This window comes from Saccopteryx leptura, chromosome 6 (assembly GCF_036850995.1).
Source record: "Saccopteryx leptura isolate mSacLep1 chromosome 6, mSacLep1_pri_phased_curated, whole genome shotgun sequence".
Taxonomy (NCBI): Eukaryota; Metazoa; Chordata; class Mammalia; order Chiroptera; family Emballonuridae; genus Saccopteryx; species Saccopteryx leptura.
In genome coordinates this window covers 132541967-132562785 of record NC_089508.1, presented here as the reverse complement: position 1 = coordinate 132562785, position 20819 = coordinate 132541967, and the positions used below count along the sequence as shown (strand labels likewise).

At 35.0% G+C, this 20819-nt stretch overlaps 1 protein-coding gene across 2 annotated transcripts in view; it reads right to left on the bottom strand.

Moving 5' to 3' along the window:
* KIF3A (kinesin family member 3A) overlaps positions 1–20819 on the bottom strand; it is a 53758-nt gene that overhangs the window by 5658 nt on the left and 27281 nt on the right. Inside the window, exons 6-15 of one of the 2 annotated variants that reach the window (XM_066344451.1) lie at positions 16779–16918; positions 15717–15914; positions 14651–14825; positions 10498–10596; positions 8637–8708; positions 6592–6600; positions 3537–3693; positions 2977–3157; positions 2665–2775; positions 1693–1818 (exon numbers count right to left, since the gene is read on the bottom strand). In XM_066344451.1, coding sequence (XP_066200548.1) covers positions 1693–1818; positions 2665–2775; positions 2977–3157; positions 3537–3693; positions 6592–6600; positions 8637–8708; positions 10498–10596; positions 14651–14825; positions 15717–15914; positions 16779–16918 — 1268 coding nt within the window. The remainder of the gene's footprint in view (positions 1–1692; positions 1819–2664; positions 2776–2976; positions 3158–3536; positions 3694–6591; positions 6601–8636; positions 8709–10497; positions 10597–14650; positions 14826–15716; positions 15915–16778; positions 16919–20819) is intronic. The other variant, XM_066344450.1, reaches the window with a different exon arrangement.

Here is a 20819-nt window from a genome sequence, read left to right as displayed (position 1 = left end):
TTTTTTTTTTGCATTTTTCCAAAGCTGGAAACGGAGAGGCAGTCAGATAGACTCCCGCATGTGCCCAACCGGGATCCACCTGGCATGCCCACCAGGGGGCGATGCTCTGCCCCTCTGGAGCATCGCTCTGTTGCATCCAGAGCCATCCTAGCACCTGAGGCAGAGGCCACAGAGCCATCCTCAGCACCCAGGCCATCTTTGCTCCAATGGAGCCTTGGCTGCGGGAGGGGAAGAGAGAGACAGAGAGGAAGGAGAGGGGGAGGGGTGGAGAAGCAGATGGGCGCTTCTCCTGTGTGCCCTGGCTGGGAATCGAACCCGGGACTCCTGCATGCCAGGCCAACGCTCTACCACTGAGCCAACCAGCCAGGGCCCATGTTATGTAGATTTTAACACACACACACACACACACACTTACTCACACACAGAGAATTAGCATCCATAAGCAGGCAAAAAAATCAGCACAGGAGTTCTGCTTATTCTAGTCCTAGGAAGGATGCTGTATGAATCAAGCACCTATACCTTGATTCTGGTTGCAATTACAGTAAGTCCTCACTTAAAGTCATTGACAGGATCTTGGAAACTGTGACTTAGTGAAACAACATATAATGAAACCAATTTTATCATGGGATAATTGATATAAACAACAGTTAAGTTCCTATATTTCTGGTCACAAAAACTTCACGAAACTTCTAAGTAAAGACTCAAAACTACTAATATTAAATGTTGAAATAATATGAAACATTGACGATTCCTAGTCAGGGCACACAAGAAAAGCAACCATCTGCTTCTCCTCCCCCCCCCTTTCTCTTGCTCTTCCTCTCTCGCAGCCAGTTGATTCGAGCATTGGCCCCAGACGGGGTTGCCAGGTTAGGGTGCACGCGGGAGTCTGCCTATCTCCCCTCTTCTCACTTAAAAAAAGAGGTGAGATATACATATATTTAAGAAACATTAATTATTTCCCAACCCGCTTCTCCAGTTCAGGGAAAAATATTTGTGGGAGGCAGAAACCAGGCCAGGGCAGGATGCCCTTCATCGCCGGGTACATCTCTCTCTCTCACACACACACACACACACACACTCACACTCGGACAGTGCAGACACACCAGGTCATCTCACATGCACATCTCTGGGACATGGGAGGAAACCAGAGTACCCAAGGAAAACCCACGCAGACATGGGGAGAACATGCCAACTCTAAATAGACAGTGGCCATGACTGGGAATCAATTTTATTTTCTCATCAATGATATAATAAAATGACAATGACCAAAATGATATTATTTGAGGATCTGTTATACCTGAATCCAGATTTTAATAAAGGGCTGAAAATTTTTATTTAGATACTTATAAACTTAAAGAATTATGCACTAAAAAAAGTTAACAGCTGAAGCGTGATGGCAGTAGTTCAAGAAAATTTTATCCTAGACAACTGAAGTGTAAATATTTACCAATTTTTATTTTAGGAGGAGGGAGAGAGAGGAAAACACTAATTTGTCATTCCACTTATTTGCACATTCATTAGTTTATTCTTGTATGTGTCCTGGTTGGGGATTGAACCTGCAAGCCTGACACTCATACCAACTGAGCTACTCAGCCAGATCTTTACCAACAACTAAATGACAAATTATATATATCCTATTTCTCAACCCCAGCCAAGTGACCAAATACCCAGGTCAGAGAATCTCCCTCTTACTTGATAATCCTGAGGTATAAAGTTATCAATAATAAGCATCTGAAGTCGAAGCTCCCGGCTAAGTTGTCGAATGTTCTCCAGCAGGCCTTCAATTTCCCTCTGATGTTCTTGTTGAAGATCAGCCATCTATGAGAAAATCAATGCAAATATTTAAAACAAATAAAGACTTTAAATACAAAACGTTCAATCTGGCCTAAGAAACCCTGGAAGAGCTTACCCCATTCTTTCACAAAAACAATGGACAAAATGATACCACATGAAGCTTGGAAATTTAATTTAATAGCTAGAATTAAAAATTGCACATAAAGAAGAAATCTTTCTTTCTTTAAAATTAGGCCCTGGGCAGTGGCTCAGTGGATAGAACGTCAGCCCAGTGTGTGGAAGTCCTGGGTTCAATTCCCAGTCAGGGCACACAGGAGGAGCAAACATCTGCTTCCCTTCCCTCCCTCTTCCCCTTCTCCCTCTTCTCCAACTACAGCCAGTGGCTCAGTTGGTCCAAGAGTCAGCCCGGGCACTGAGGATAGTTGGGTTGATTCAAGCATTGGCCCTAGACAGGGATTGCCAGGTGGATCCCAGTCAGGGTGCATGTAGGAGATGCTGGAGTCTGCCTCACTACCCCCTCCTCTCACCTAAAAAAAGAAAATGTAAGCACACAGGCCCTAGCCAGGGTGCTCAGTGGATAGAGCATTGTCCTAAAGGTGCCAACGTAGCAGGTTCAATCCTAAGTCAGGACATGTGTGAGAAGCACTCAATGAGTGACTCTAAATAGAACTGAGTAGAACGACGAGTTGATGCCTCCCTGTTGCCCCCTCACTTCTCCCCTCTCTTTCTCTCTCTCTCCGAAATCTATATGGAAAAGTTTTTATTTAATTTAAGCATATATCATGATTCCTTTAGGATTCTTAATGATACTTAAAGAAAAAATTTTAAAAATTCAGAATTACATTTGTAGGTAATTTCTAAGAGACCGACCTCTGACTTCGCGGCCATCAGCATAGTCCAGACTTTCTTTAATTTCTTGGTCTTTCCCTGTGCTTCCTCCTGCAAACTGGTATACTTCTCTTCAATATCCAGGCGTTCTTGCTATGACAAAAATTGATAAACTTCAGAATAATTTCTTCATTAAATCAAAAATTTATTTAACAAATACTTCACAACCACTAAATTCAAAGAAACCCATGGATCTGCTTTAAAATGTTATTAAAATTATAGCTATTTAGCTTTTCACTAGAAAAGTTAGAAATCTTAGGCAAAGTGCCAACCAAAACTGAAAAGGCACATTACTTCTTTCTCTTCCAGCTCTCTGCGCAGCTGCTCAGCCCTCTTCCTCCTCTCCTCCAGCTCCATGTTCGATTCCTCAAGAAGTTTCTCTTGTTCCTCAGCTTTTGCTAACAAATCAACACCACCAACAATGACCTTCTTCTCCAGTGCAGATAATTTCTCTAGCAAAGACTGATGCTCTTGTCTGTTGATTAAAATGAAAATACTCAATATCCATCAATTATCTACTTTTCTAACAATATCATTTACCAACATGTAATAAGAATTTGGATGCAAAATTTCAAAATAGGAATTATGTAACATCTCTATCAAATTATACCACTGGGTAGCTCATTAATTTAGAATTTGATCTGTAATTCAAATCCACTGATACGTTTTTTCTCTCATATAAAGAGAAAATATCAAAATAGATGTAATTTTTAGATGAAAACTTCTAACCAAAAATAGCTTCTCTGGACACAAAAATCAAGCTCTTAATTACTATTCAATTTTCTTGCTTATTCATCCTATGAAAAATACCAGAACCTGAAGTCACGAATCCATCTTGATTCAGTAACACTCACTGGGCCTTGAGAAGATCCTTTTCTCGTTTCTCTAACTCAGCTTTCGCCTTGTTTCTTTCTTCTTCTTCCATGTCGAGCTTTGTTTCAAGTGCTTTTCTCTCTTCATCAATTTTCGCTTGCATTTCCACCATCTTATCTGGGGAAACTTTCTTTTTACCTATTTGAATCATTTAATTACAACAATCTCTTTAGAGTCAATGTTTCAAACATGTACAGGTTCATTTTATAAAAGATACATTCCTCAATAATATATCAAATATTTTATGGTCCTAGAAGAACTTTTTAACTGAAAATTCAAATTGTTTTCCAATTGTACAATCATAACTAAAGACACAAGAAAAAGAGAGGCAAAATAGATGAGCAGAAAAAAAGAGAAAGAAAGATTAACAGGAAAGCCAAAAAGAACAAAAAACCCCACAAAGATCTGTGTCCCCAAATAACAAATAACACATATGGTCAAAAAAGCAATATGATTACTTTTTTCTGATAATGGGATATAACAATCAACTGGTTTCTCAAAATATCTCCCTCAAATTTATTAAAATAAATAAAAGTCATATAAAAATATCAGTCAGAACTTAGAGCAAATAGTTTTTAATAAACATCTTCAGACTGTTCAAAAAGTTTGTTTAACCAAATTACTGGGAAGTACTTAATTTCATAGTATACATTTGAAGGAAAAATTTCTATACTAATTATGTAACAGTTACATAATTAACCAGGCATTTTATAGTTGCTAAGCTGTCATAAAATATATTTTAAATGAAAAACTAAAATAACTTGTTATTATGTCAAATGCAACATCCTAAATCTAAGTCACATTAAACACAATTGTCAAATATAAGTAGAAATACTACAAAATAATCAAGCTGGAAATATGGCTTCCGAATATTTTGATTATAATGTCTAGTAAGTAGAGTGTTTCGTATACAAATCATACTATAAATAAAAGTGTTAAATTAAGTGTTATAAGAAGATGGTATTCAATATGTTTATTTAATGAATTTCAAATCATGAAATTAAGATGAAAAATTAAAAAAAATAAATCCTAGCATATAAAACTGGTTATGAAACTGAATCAAAGATAGTTCATTTCTGGTAATACAATTTCTTTGAAACATAGTTTCCTTCAGAAAAACAATAAAACTTCATAGAATTGGTCTGAGGCTCTCCTGAGAGCTTTCTGTATTTCTTAACTTCCTCCCAAAGGACCACAGAAAAGTATAAATCAGAAGACTTTATAAATTGTTAATGTCTCCACCCAAAAGCTAACCCCTCCTGCTAATAAGAGAAGCATAATGAAAAGAAATGATGATGGAGATATGTATGTGTATGTGTGTGTATATATATATGTGTGTATATATGAATATATTCTTTTGGGAACCATGAGACAAAGAATCATGCATAGACTTTAATTCTTCAGGATAAAATTATATTAAAAACACAAGGGTTTAAAATATATTACCCTTTATTTTTTATTTTTATAGAAATATAAGTCCAAAGCAAGCTTAAGCCATGAAACAAATAAGTTAAATAAAAGAGTAAATAAAAGCACTGATCCAAATTCATGCTCTGGTGTGGTGTGATTCATTGCATTCCAAAAGTCAGGAGGTGGGCTTCTTTGGCACAGTCACCTGTATTGAATGTTCTGAATTACACTATTATAGGATAATTTAGAAAAGTAATCTACCCTTTCCTAATGAATTCCTAGAAAGAATTTCCCACTGGTAATGCTATTTCTTAGAAAATTGAGGGGGAAAAGTATAAGTTCAGGTGTAAAGTTCATGCATGCATAATAAATTATAACTTCTTTTCCACCTCAGAATTATAAATATTTAAATAAAAAAATGGCAAATATGTTAAGACAGAAAAAAAAAAACCTGTATGTGTAAAGACAGGAATACTAATGATACAGAGGAAATGATCTGGTCAACATCTGTACATTCATTTTTTAGGCTTTTAGTCTTCTAACAGTTAAAAACAGAGTTTCCAAATCCATTAAGAGGCAGCGAAATAAAAAGATTTTATATGTAGAAAATATAAAAGCACATGCCTACTGATAAATTACTACTATGCTCAAATTGCACTAGTTATTCAAAACCATCAGGTAATTAATATTTTCAAACTGTTGTTTTAGCAACAAAGATCTTGTGCTCTTACAACATTTTCATAAAAATGACCATGTGCACAGAGCTAGGTTCAGTTTCAAAGTCTAGTATTTCTATAACATATAATTGCCAGAATTATTGTGATAAATCATTTTATTTCTCCCCAAATAGTATTTTAAACTACGTGTAAATATGAACCAACACTCCTAACCAGGCACTTAAAAATGTGACATTACTAAAAGTCACTTTTACATTGATTTTTTTTTAAATCTTAACCAACAAAACCTACTAAACAAAAATATGATTCTTTTAATATTATATGATAGAATTCAGCACAAATTTTTAGATAAATAAATTTTTAAAAAGTGTTAATGTCGAGTTTATTAAATCAAGGCAAAGTAAAGTTAAAGGGAAGAATCTCAGGGAAATATTAACTGAATTAATTTCATTTTTACTACATGAGCATCCATGGGCATAAGTACTCAGGCATCTCATTCCTTACTTTTAAAAAATGCTTGAATGTGAAATCATTTATATTTGTATTTCCAAAATTTGGCTTAACAGGTCTTTAAGAATTTAGGAAAATAGATTATGTCATCTAGTTCTGGTGATATATTTATTTTGTCTATGTTGTTGACTAGGTCTAGCACATACTGTGTGTCTGACACTATTAATCTAATATTTCTGAATTGTTCCCCTAAAAAGATCATTCAGAAATAAGAATGTTCCTAATATCTCCCTCAATAAAAACTGAAATTTAAAAAGAAAAAAAATTTTAAAGGTTTTTTTTTAAAAAGCTAAAGTTGAATAATTTTTTAAAATACAAAAGATGGATACTTACCTTGTCAAAAAATATTAAAATTTAAAAAATGTAATGTAGTTAAATGACAAAATTTTTTATAGTTTAAATAATTGTAGCACATGGAGTGCAAATCAACCACACCAACCTGCTTGATCTTTCAATAAGAAGTAGTAAGCAAATCGTAGACAGGAAGCATATGCACAGAGATGAGGAGGAAAAAAAGAAAAACATTATTTCTTACGTAAAACAAAGAAAAATGTATAACAGCATTTATTTATAGTATAAGCACAGAAATAACAAAATCATTATTAAAACTAAAATAGAGAAGCTTTATGTAAAAAGAAAAGCATATTTAACACAATCAGAGATATAATTTAAGCAAAGATAAGAGGAAGATTAACTTAGTCTAAGATTATAATTCTAATTAATCTCAAGAGCTCACACTAATTCCCAAACTCCTGCAAATATGACATTTCAGCACCATGTAGGTATAATGATGACAGACATGGAATTGGGAAACTGCTAACACCAGGGCAGTAGTCTAAAACAGCAAACAGACAAGCCAATTTTTAAAAATTAATAAGTTAAAAGCAGCAAAATTCACACTATCCATTTTCAAAATTTCCCAATTCAATGTTCCAATGTAAGGCTCTGTTACAGGTGTACTTCCCTTTAAGAAAATCCAACTCAAAAGCCTCAACCCCAAATTAGGTAATAGTAATTTATAGTGATTGCTTGATTAACTACAGGAGTTAAAGAAGAATTCAGCTCTCCCAGTACGTTTGATTTTCCAACTTGATTTAAAAGCAACTTTTTTTTAGAAAAAAAGTTTCATAAAGTGAAGTACACCTGTATAACAAACTTGCATTCAATCTATTAGTAGTTAAGGATAATTATAATAATGATTCCATAGAAATAAATAACCAATTGATGATTCAAGCAAAGTACGTCTAAATAAAAAGATCATTCATCTTTTTTAAAGGGACAGTACATACAAGTTACACGACAACCACATGCTGGGACAACCATCTCTCTACTTCACCCACACACCCACATTGCAGAAAAAGAACTTAACGTTATGTGCTATAATAGGTACACAAACAGTAACTAAAACTACCTGAACTGAACAAAGTACAACTCATTTCATAACACACTTTCATATAACTAGTCTTTATAGATTAAGGTAGTCTTAAAACAGAATTAAATTATGCCTCCACTCAGATATTTTCTTGTATTTCACAGCTTAGAATATAAAATCATACTTCTATATGGTTTCTAGAGCAATGTCATGTATTTTATGTTATCCTCTGAAATTCTTGTTCTGGTAAAATTTAAGAATTGTCAATAAAGAATACAATTCCTAATATTCTCAGAATTCTTCCTCTAGGAAGCTCAAAGCATAAAGAACATAACCAATGTTTTTGCTATTTGCTTCAAAAGGTAGGTATATAGATAATGCTTTAAAAGACAGTAAGCTGCAAGCTAGTACCAGAAAGCATCAATTTTCCTTTCTTCTGAAAATAAAATATAAATAAAATTAGTAATACTTCCCGATTTAATTAAGGTTTAAGAAGAAATCTTTAGGTTTGAGATAAGTTGCTAGATCCTGCATAAACATTTTTTTGTGAATCTGAATTCTCTAACCATATATTATAAAGTTTCTTAAAATCAATCAGGTAATTCAAACTTTACGTTTTATTCAGGAGCTTCCACTATTAAGCCACCCTAGGAATAGGACACCAAAGCCTAAAACCTTTGTAACTTAAGACGTTATAATGGGCACTGGTGTACTTCCAAATATAATTTGGACTTTTAGAAATTAAGGATTTGTTACTACCTGTCCCTTATACTGACTAGGATTAGAAATTTGTCATGAAACATGAGAAGGAACCATAAGAAGCATTCTTTCATACAGCTTACTAGCTCTTTCTACATTATCTCAATTGCAAAAGCATGAATCTCTCTTCCATTGTCTCAAACATAAGCTTATGCATATGTTTTAACAATTATGAGTTATTGGAAGCAATGAAGGGTGGTGGTGGGGGAGATCATGACATGCTTTGTTCTACTGAGAAGTCCAACACATATTCTTTAAGTCATAACAGGTAGCAGTGCAGCATTTCTCAAATGAAGTCCAAGGGTTATGGAAAAGCCAAAGCTCTGTTAGAGAACTTAAGAGCTACCACTCACTAGGCAAGAACTTATCCAGAGGTTTTTCTATGACAGAACATATGGAGTCTGAACTACTGCTGCTGCTACTGCCTGGAAGACAAAGAAATGAGCCCAACGGGAACCAAAGAAAAAGGAAACAAGAAAAGGAACACATACACAGAGAAAGTTTCAGTTCCAGAGTGAGAATTTTAAAGGACAATCAAGCTTTGTATTAAAGAATCAAAACTTACTTTCCCTTAAAACCAGTCTTGGTAGTCTAGCCAATGTTTTCTAATAACAAAGCCATGCAGGCGAATTAGAAACTGTATTCCTTTAAGCATCTACTGTGGGCAAACCCCACTATTCACTTAAAACATAGTAATTCAGAGGGTTGGAATGACAAGAATAAAAAATCAGTAAGTCATCTGGTGACATTTAAGTATATTTAAATTATGTAGGTTGACAAGTTAAAGGAACTGAGTTTTAAGACTTGAAGTCATACACAATTAAAACTATAAAGTGATAAGTTGCCCTTCATCCATACAGGTTGATCTTTCTCCAGTTTGACTCTTTACCCTCTAAAACATCAAACTATCAGATATAATTATGTGTGTTTTATGGTTTCATGGCAAAACTTTGAAAGCTCACTGAACATTTTAAAATTTCTAATCCTAAAAGGAAGGTGTTTTACTATTAAATATTTTAACATAAGAAACAGTAGCACATTCTGTTATTTAAATTTTTATTTTCAATAAACCTATTATCTGCTTTAGCTTTGAATAGTTTACTCTGTGAAAAATAGGTATGAACACAAAACCGATTCTCTAAATAAGAGTTTGGCAAACATTTTCTGTAAAGACACAGGCAATAAGTGTCTAGGTTTTGTGGGCCTGCAGTCACACATGAAAGCAGCCAGCCACAGACCACACAGAAACAAATAAGCATGGCTGTTTAATAAAATTTTATTTATAAAAGCAGGTGGTAGGCTGGATTTGGCCAGCAGGTTATATTTTGCCAACTCCTGCTCTAAATCATGCTTTCCCTTGTCTTTTGAAGTTATAAAATCTTTATAGTTTGTAAATTTGGGAGTCCTGATCAAGCAGTGATGGGTTTATTTTCAGCAAGATCATTTTTTTTCAATGTTCCATTTCCTTCAATGACCCCCAACTCCCTGAAGGGCAGGTGCAGGCAGTCAGGCAATGGCACGAGATGTTCACTTGAAGCTCTTGCCCTGATTTTAACAAGACAAGCAAAATAAGCACCAGCTGGAAAACAAGGATCCATGTTAATGAAAGAGAGATCTGAAATAAATAACTATTTAGGGTAAAAGATTCCAAATGTAGGCCATTACAATACGTCTCTATCTCTTGCATGTTATTTACAACTTTATCACAATAAACATAGTATTATTCCATATTTTTTAACAAATGGCACAACTGGGTGAGAATGAAAGTATATTTTATAAAGAAAAATTAAAAAAATAGAATTCTTATACAAGTTTATTTAAAAATTCAATGATTTCTAAAGTCTAATCATACTTCAGAAAAACTCCACATTATCCCAATTTCCTAAAAAGTTCAGGTTCCTAACACAGATAAAAGTCCCCACATAAAATTAACTTTCCATGATTTTAAAATAATATACCCACTATCACTGATTTACAATTCTAAACCCTAAAAAACTCAGAGCACACGGTCTTCTAACTCAGCTATAAACAGGAGAGGAGTATAGGAGAAAAAAATAATGCAAAGTTAACCACACTTCCTCTGTTTGACTTGCTACCATAACTAAAAAGGGCAAAAGAAAAAGACCATTTCATTCATTTCAACTTCCTTGAGAATGTTAGAAACCATCATTAGGTAGCAATCATAGACAATTTCTAGAACTACAAAGAACTTACCCCTTCTTTTTTTCCTTTTCTCTCCATGTTCTCCAACCTCGCCCTCTTCATCGTCATCCTCTTCTGACCCGCTGACATCAGAGCCTGATATTTCCTCCCCTTGAACAGAAATTTAATACAATGATTTTTATTCTATACCAGATCACTGGCTGTGTACACAATGCCTGTTTCAACTTACTTTATAAGTTTTTGTTGCCCTAAACAAATGTTGTGTTAAAATTCCTAGACAGTATATCAGATATTCAGACATACTGACCTTAGAAATAAGATATGATGTACAGAGAGGCTTTATTTTTAAATTTCCTAAAGAGAAGTTAAATCCATTTGAAACTTCAAATAAAGTACAGTTCTAAATATATATAAAAATTACATGTTAGAGTTATTTGTTTTTTAAAAATGTGATCACTTTTGGGAACATTTTTCTCTTCAGTTTTCTGTTTAACATTTTAAATAATGCATTCAACCTATTTAATTATTATTATTTTTTTTTAATTTTTTTAATTTTTTTTTAATTCATTTTAGAGAGGAGAGGGAGAGACAGAGAGAGAGAGAGAGAGAGGAGAGACAGAGAGAGAGAAGGAGGGAGGAGCTGGAAGCATCAACTCCCATATGTGCCTTGACCAGGCAAGCCCAGGGTTTCGAACTGGCAACCTCAGCAATTCCAGGTCGACGCTTTATCCACTGCGCCACCACAGGTCAGGCCCTGTTTAATTATTAAGCACCATAAAACTGTCATCTAACATAATGATTCCACGTTTAGGACTATATCACAAAAATATTTAAAAAGAAGAACTTATTTGTACAAAACTTATGTTAACTTAAAAAAAACAAAAAATCAAATATAAGGGAGTCGTTAAATATTAATGGTCAGCTACATATTATCCTCAAAGTAGTTACTTACAAATACCACTGTCATATACGAAATGTCCAAGAAACAAAAGTAACTGGGAAAAAAGTAAAATATACACTAGTCACAATAAGGTAATATTTGAGCCTGTAAGTAAAGGCAGGAAAGAGACCACAGAGTCTTGGGAGAAGGAATTCATTATAAAATATTTTGTTCTTTAGACCCAGAAACAATGACGACTCAGTAGCAATGAGCACACCTAATGCTCAAATCTTGGTTTCCAAATACCATTATCCAATGAAAGGAACCGGGAGCGATAGTGTATTTTTTTTTTTTTTTTTAAGATTTACTGATTTTACAGAGAGAAGGGAAAGGGAATAAGAACTATCAACTCTTAATTGTTTCACTTAAGTTGTTCATTGATTGCTTGTCATATGTGCCTTAACCAAGCAAGCCCAGGGTTTCTAACCTTTGACTTCTGCATTCCAGGTTGATTCTTTATTAACTGTGCCACCAATGGCCAGGCAGAAACAGAGGATTTTAAGGTGGGAGTACAGAAAATACAAAATGAGCCCAAAACATCTGTGGTTCCAAAAAATAAGTGCTCGACAAACAAAAAAATAAACTACTTATGGAAGCATGCTGAAATGTTACAGGAACAATCCTGCAAGAGCTCCTAATGGCCAAAGCTGGAACAATTTGAGCAATAAAATAAATCATATTACTGTTATAAACCACAAATATCCTGAGTCCAGGCTGACATAGGTTAATAACTGAATAAATAAATAAGTGGGAGGAGAAGGGATGTTCTTCCATACAACAGCATTCAAACACTAAACATCAGAAGAAATGATGGAAAGAGAAAGTCACTAATGAGTAAATAGCACGCAATTACTGTTTTGGGCAAGAACCCTTGATGGGTGCTAAGAAAATATGATGAGGAACAGGACCTTTGTGTAGTCTCAAAGTAGCTCTCCACAAGATACCTATTAATTACATAGGAAAAAATAAATAGAGAAACCTTACAGAATTTTGAGAGAACTACAAACCCAAATTGAGGGAAATTCTATGACCAGTACTCTTCAAAAGTGTGAGGATGATGAAAAACAAAAAAAAGACTAAGGAACTAGAGACCGGATGAGACTAAAAAGCCACAACTAAATTCACACTGTGATCCTGGACCAGACACCGTACTAGAGAGAAAGTGCCTGAGAGGGCAACAGCCAAAATTTAAACAAGACCTTAAAATCGATGACTTTTAAAATTAAACTACTTTACTGGTATGGCCTTAAAAAGTTTAAATAGATCTGTAGATTAGTTAATAAGTTTGTATCAATGTAGATTTCCTAGTTTCAATAATTGTACTATAAGATGTTAACATTAGAAGCTGGGTATGGGTATATAGGAACTCTCACTATATTTGCATGTTTTCCATAAGTCTAAAATTATTTCAAAATAAAAAGTTAAAAAAGCATTCTTTTAATATTTTTGCCTACTTTTTATTGTTTATATGATCAATTCTATTAACTAGATTATAAAACTTGATCAACTGTGATATAAAAACAAATGGCCTAAAAGCATAAATAAAATGAATTTGTGTTAAAAATAAGGCCAATCTTTCCATATAAACCAGCAATTCCTCTTCTGAGTATATGCCCCAAAAAACTGAAAGCAGGTACCCATGTTCACAACATCATTATTCACAATTGTCAAAAGGCAGAAGCTGCCCAAGTGCCCACTGATGAATGGATAAAAAATATACGATATATATACATACAACAGAATATTATTCAGCCTTAAAAAGGAAAGTCTGACACATGCTACAACATGGATAAACCTTGAGGATATCATACTAAATGAAATAAGCCAGACACAAACGGACAAATATTCTATGATTTTAGTTAAATGAGGTACCTAGAATAGTCAAATTCAGAGATAGAAAGTAAAATAGTGATTACCAGGGGCTGAGGGAGAGAGAGGAATGAGGAGATAGTATTTAATAGATATAAAGTTTCATTTTGGGATAATTAAAAAGTTCTGGAGAAGGATGATGATAATGGTTGCAGAACAATGTGAACTTAATGTCACAGAACTATACACCTAAGAATAGTTAAAATGGTCAATTTTATATTATGGATATTTTATCACAATAAAAAATGCAAAAAAAAATAAGTCAGCAAGATAATGGTATAAACTCAACATTAAAAAATCTAAAATTTTAAATCTTTAAACCATACTGACTATAAATACCACCTAGTGGTCACATTTAAAACACCAAATTTCATTACCTAAGAGGCAAGCCAATTACTACTGCTTTCCCTCAATAATCTTACTCAAGCTTATTGAATCAGCACTTTCTCCAAACATCTGTGATGGCAGTATCTCTAGATTTCACATCTGATCTAACCAGTTTCCCTCAGACTGAAAAGAGGCAGTTTCAGAGCCCTCTGCTCACCTGGTATGTAAGGGAGCCCTATGCCACTCAATTCTAGCATGAAGGTACAGGAGACGCTGGGCACTTACTGAGGGTAAGTTTCTCAACCTCATAAAGTCTTCAAACTTCTAACCTTCTAACACTATCTTGTTAGAAAAGAATTTCCAAAAATAATCTCATATTCAAATTTACAAATGAACACATATTTTCAAGGCCACGCAATAAACTTTTACTTATAATAAACTTGGTGCATCCATGACACTGTAATAGCTTTCCATACTTCAAACAACAGTGATTGATACGTAGCACAGACAACTCTGGTCATAGTCACCTAAATCTCTGGTAGAACTTGCTCTTATATAGACACAAATAAAAATTATTTAATAAGTACTCAAGTGAAATCTACAAAAAGTCATTGGGATTAAAATGGAGGTTTAAATCAAGTAAATTTTCTTTATCATATATACAAACATTATATAATTTTACTTGAGCTTAATATGAAAATGAAGTCTGTATCATTACCAAGCAGAAATATTCCTTTAAATCAGGGGTCTCAAACTCAACTCAGCATGTGGGCCGCAGAGCAAGATCACAGCCGTTCGGCGGGCCGCACTAGGTCTACAAAAGGCAACTGTTACACAACACTTTTCAGTGTCACAAAACGACCAGAAACTGTAGTTCGTGGATTAGTCTGCGGGCCGCACAAAATTGTTCGGCGGGCCACATGCGGGCCGCGAGTTTGAGACCCCTGCTTTAAATATCAATGTTAGAGGTGCAAAGAATTTTTGATAGGTGGTTTTTATTAGACTACTTAGTGGTTAAGCAACATATTTTTAGCCAATATTAAGATCAACATTTTGGGAAAAAGTTACCTTCTTCAAGTTTTTTTTTCAGTTCTTCTATTTCTTTCTGAAATTGACGAAGCAAAGCATCCTTTGGATCTTCATTAATTCTAGCTTTATTTTTAATATTCTTAGCACGGTTAGCATACCGTAACGTACTGATAGTTTCATCATAATTGTAATCAGCTGGCCCAATATTTGCACACTGTTGAATCAGGAATACAAAACATTTTAACACCTGACACAGTTAAAATTAATACTACCATTTTGAAGATATCAAAAAGAATTTTTGAAGCATAGTTCTACTCTGGCCTTCTTGGAAAAAGAGTACTGACTCTGACAGGTTGGCTCAGTGGATAGTGCGTCATCCCTGTATAAGGACGTTTTAGGTTCGATACCTGGCCAGGGCACACAGGAAATAGACTTCTCTCCCCTTCCTTCTCCCTCTTCTCTGTCTCTTCTCCTCCCATAGCCAGTGGTTCAACTGGTTTGAGCATCAGCCCCAGGCACTGAAGATGGCTCAGTTGGTCTAAGTCAGTGGTTGACAAACTCATTAGTCAACAGAGCCAAATATCAACAGTACAACAGTTGAAATTTCTTTTGAGAGCCAAATTTTTTAAACTTAAACTATGTAGGTAGGTACATTCCTTATCGAGGTAGCGCCCACAGGTGGTATTTTGTGAACAGCCACACTCAAGGGCCCAAAGAGCCGCATGTGGCTCACGAGCCACAGTTTGCCGACCAGGGGTCTAAGAGTATCAGCCTCAGTCACTAAAAATAGCTCAGTTGAATCAAGCATTGGCCCCAGACAGGGGGTTGGCAGGTGGATCCTGGAAGGGGTGCATGTGGGAGTCTATCTCATTATCTCCCTTCCTCAAAAATAAAAAGAAAAAAGAAAAAGAAATTATAACCACATGGGTTTCTAAACAACACCATATGGGCTAGTACACACGGTGTACTAGAAAACAAAAAACCACAAATCAAATAAAGTAAAATAATCAACAGTTTTTAAGATGTTATGTATATCAATTATGGGGCTAAACAGGAATCCTAAATTTGCTTGATGATAACTAGAAGAACATCAATTAAGTCTTACCATCATGGTCTTTGAGTTTCCTCCTAAGGAATCCTGAAGAAGACGAGTCAATTTAGAGTTACGATAAGGCACATGAGTGCTTTTTCCATCAACCAAGGCAGAAATCACATTACCAAGAGTGGAAAGTGAAAGATTGATTTTGGTAGCCTCCTTGAGGCGCTGTCCAGTAGCTCCAGTTTTTGCTTGTCTTTCTGAGCCCTAGCAGTAAACAGAGACAGAAACAGAGCTAAAATATAAAATACAGAATATTGTTTCCAAAGCTTAAAAAAAGTAATTTAACAATAAAAAAAAAATCTGATATGATATCTGGAATTCAAAGTAATACAGGAAGGGAAGTGGAGAAAGGTAGAGATGAAACAGGACTTGCCATGAACCAGTTCATGTTGAAGGTGGGTGATCGTTATGCAAAGGATCATTATACTATTCCATCTACAGGGGGTCCTCAGGTTACAACAACCTCAACATGGCGTTTCAAGTTTATGATGCTCATTCCCATAAAAACTTTAAAAAAAAATTGAGATTTTTTTTTGGCTTACACGGTTAGCATTGTACTTACAGACTATGTGGGCTAGCTAGTTAGGTTGTGTGCAGTGGAAGATCATGCAGTAATGTGACACATGAGTGAGGGAGTTGGCGTGCCCCAGTACTTACCTACGCCATTTTGGACTGTTAAAAGCGCAAGTGTTCCATTTGTGTTGCTTTGTTTGGTGACTTTTTGGCTTTATCATGGCTCCTATGTTTATGTCCTTCTCCTTTTTCTGTGGCTTAGCTTTGTTTTATGTTCTAGATTATGATTTTACAACTGTGTTAGGATAAGTGACTTAGGCTAGGATGTGTTTCGACTTATACCGAAATTTGGGTTGTATCACTTGTAGGAACAGAACTATGTCGTAACCTGAGGACCTCCTGTAGTTTTGTACAGGTTCAAAATATTCCATAATAAGTTAAACATATATACAAGTTAACTTTATAATCATACGTAAATCACACCTTTTCACTTTAATTTTTATTCATAAAATAAAAAATTATGAGTTATTGTTTAAGCAGTATCCTGTTACTTACAGCAAGATCTACAAGATGGAGCTTCCCCATCCTGACATGCATGTTACCGTCAACACCTTTTTCACTGCATTCTATAGTAATTGTGAAGATGGCATGGGAACGGGAACTATGCTCATTCATATTAGTTGCACCAACAGAACCTTAAAAAAAGGAAGGACATTCTTAAGAAGTATAATAACAGGGAGTGCCTTTAAAAATTATTAACTATCCAGCCTGACCAGCGGTGGCGCACTGGATAGTGTAGACCTGGTATGCTGAATTCCCAGGTACAAAACCCCAAGGTTGCTGGCTTGAGCATAGGCTCACCAGCTTGAGCGCAAGGTTGCTGGCTTGAGCATGGGGTCATTGACATGGTCCCATGGTCACTGGCTTGAACAAGGGTTCACTAGCTCAACCTGAGCACCCCGATCAAAGCACATATGAGACGCAATCAATGAACAACTAAAAGTGGCGCAACTACGAGTTGATGCTTCTCATTCTCATCTATCTTCCTTCCTGTCTCTGTCTCTGCCTCCCTCTCTCTCTCACTAAAAAGAAAAAAAATTATAACTATTCAGAATGATTTAAAATATTTTTATTTAACTTCATCAGAGCCAAAAACCAGAGAGATGGCTAAATCATAAAAGCATAGGTGTGTTTAGCAATTATAAGTTTTTGACAATTTATGTTCATAACAAAAAGAATTTGCAATGTTTCTCATATTAAAATGGTAATTTTAAGACAAAATACTTAATTTTAATCCTAAGTATTATTTGCTGAAAAAAGTAATTTACATAAAAATACATGTTAATTCAAAATATTATTGCTGTTTCTGCTGTCTCTAAAAGTATTATGTTCTAGTCTCTTCTCTCTCTAAAATCAATAAATAAAATCTTAAAAAAATTAAAAAATTAAAAAAAAAACATTTTAAGGGCCCAACCTGTGGTGAAAGAGTGGAATAAATATCAACCTGGAATGCTGAGATCACTGGTTCGAGGCACATACGAGAAGCAACTATTGTAAGTTGATGCTTCCTGCTCCTCCCCTACCCTTTCTCTTTCTCTCTCTTTCTCCCTCTCTCTCTCTCTCCTTTCTCTCTAAAATCAATAAATAAAATCTTAAAAAAAGAAAAATAAATAAAAGTATTATGTTCTGGGAATCCACACCACAGAAATACTTGTGTATATGCATTAAAAGACGCCAGGATACTCAGTGCAGCATTGCTAACAACAAGAGACTAGAAGAAACCAACAGGACAGTGGTTGATCAATTATAAACTAGTCATACTGTGGGTTTAAATAAGGTAGATCTGTATGATATGAAAAGATACCCACAACATATGGTTGAAAAAAAAAAGGAATATATAATATAATCCCACTTCTATAAAACAAAAGCATCCATTCAAAATATATTATGTATTTGTGAGTGTGTATAAACATTGTACATAAATATATTGTGTAAACAAAGTTTATTTTTGTTTTTTTACAATAACACATATTGGTTTTTTCCTTAAATTCCAAAGTACTTTAAAAGCGGTATGTTAATTTTACCCAATGACAAAATTACCTCCCTACTATATATTCATGCAGAAGTTCTCCACGGAAGCTTTGATTTTAGACTTTAAACATTAAAATATAAACATTATTCATTATTATCATAAAATTGTACTAAGAAAGAAAAGTAAAGCCTAAATAAGTCAGTGAGAGAAAAACAAATACCATATGATTTCACTTATATGTGGAATCTAAGGAACAAAAGAAATAAAACTGAAATAGACTCAGGCAGAGAGAGCAGACTGGCTGCCAGAGGGAGGGGGCAGTGAGGGACTGGGCGAAAGAGGTGAAGGGATTGAGAAGTACAAATTGAAAGTTATGAAACAGTCATGAGGATGTAAAGCATAGGGAATATAGTCAATAATATTGCAATAACTATGTATGGTGTCATTTGGGTGCTGAAATATTGGGGGTGGAGAACTATGGAAAGTATGCAATTGTCTAACCACTATGCTGTATACCCGAAACCAATGTAAAATAATATTGAAAGTAAACTATAATTGAAAAAAAATAGTAAGCCTGATGAAAACGTAGTGAAAGAAAATGCAAGGATTTGTGAATTCATACTATATTTTTCTATTTTCTTATAATCAAATTATGAATTTATGAATTTTTTCCAGAAATATAAAAAATGATTAAGCTTTGATTTTGCCACTCCCTGACTGAGTGAGACCGGGATGGTTTCCCATTGCAGTCCTCCTAAGGAGCAGCACTAAGATGAGCAGCTCTGAGCAGGTACTTTCCTTTAGGATTACTTCCATGGGATGCATTTTCCAAACTGGAATTACCAAGTCAAAGAGTAGGAATTGTTTCATAGCAATGTGATACCAAATTATACTGTAGCAGTGTTATTCGATTTTGATGGGGAGATATGTAATTTGAAAAACTCATATTAATTCTTTTTTTGCAATGTAATTAAATCATGCTATTTATGATTGTAATTTTTCTGTATTTCTGTTATGAAAACAAAGAAACACAACAGACACATTGTTAAATGTGCCCTACAGTGAATTTGACAAACTTGAGGCAATCAAGTAAACTTGATGCTCTAGTTAACCTACTGACATGTCACATATGGAAATAAAACAAAAAGTACTTCCATAGCTATATTTGTCAAATACTTATTTTAGAATAAAAAAATTAAATTTTAGCCCTGGCCGGTTGGCTCAGTAGAAGAGCGTCAGCCTGGCGTGCAGGAGTCCCAGGTTCAATTCCCGGCCAGGGCACACAGGAGAAGCACCCATCTGCTTCTCCACCCCTCCCCCTCTCTTTCTTCTCTATCTCTCTCTTCCCCTCCCGCAGCCAAGGCTCCATTGGAGCAAAGGTGGCCCGGGCGCTGAGGATGGCTCCATGGCCTCCGCCTCAGGCGCTAGAATGGCTCTGGTTTCAACAGAGTGACGCCCCAGATGGGCAGAGCATCGCCCCCTGGTGGGCATGCCTAGTGGATCCCGGTCGGGTGCATGCGGGAGTCTGACTGCCTCCCCGTTTCCAATTTCAGAAAAATACAAAAAAAAAGAAAGAAAAAAAAAATTAAATTTTTATGTTTTTCAAGAGGGCATGAAAAAATGCATCCAATAAATATGCCTGCATGTATATAAACTCACATATATATAAGAATATTTATTGCTGTATTATTCATAATAGCAAAATTGAAAACAACCCAAAAGTCCATCAATAAAAGATTGGGTAAAAAAATTATGGAGATCAACTGAATGAAATGCTAAATCATTCTTTTTAAATGCTTATATATACACTAGTATGTATTAATGTGAAATGATCTCTAAGATAATATTAAGTGAATTAAGTATGCTATTATCAGACTCATAAAGGAAGAGGACAAGCACTCTCTCTAAAAACACATACAAGTGGACACACAGACTACATTAGAAAGGGCACATTAGAAACTAACAAAGGTTGCCACCAGGGATGGAATCTAGGAAACTGACACACAAGGGTAGGAGAGACTTGTTTTTCAATGTATACTTTTATGACTTTGAACTTTATACCGTATGTATGGATTACCTGTTCCAAAAAATAATTTTTTAAAAAGGACTTTGTTTTAAAGGCTGAAAACACTATTGTACAAAAATATTAACCAATTTGCATATGCCTTCTGCAGCAACATGGATAGAGGGCATATTATTTTGAGTTAGGTATTTGGACAGAGAGGGACAGGTGCCACGTGGTTTCACTTGTGTGTGGAATCTAGAAGAAACAAAATTAACAGGCAGAACAGAGACAGACTCATAGAGAACATTTTGATGGTTGACAGATGGGAGCCGGGTTGGAGGGATGGGTGAAGGGGGAAGGGATTAGGAGGTACAAATTGGTAGTTACAGAGTAGTCATGCACTGAACGGGAGTACTGGGCGTAGCGTGGGGAATATGGTCAATAGCATCATAGTGACTATGGTGTCAGATGGGTACTATATTTATAGGGTGACATCTTCATGAGTTGTGTAGATGTTTGAACACTGTGTTATATACCTGAAATTAATACTGTATGTCAA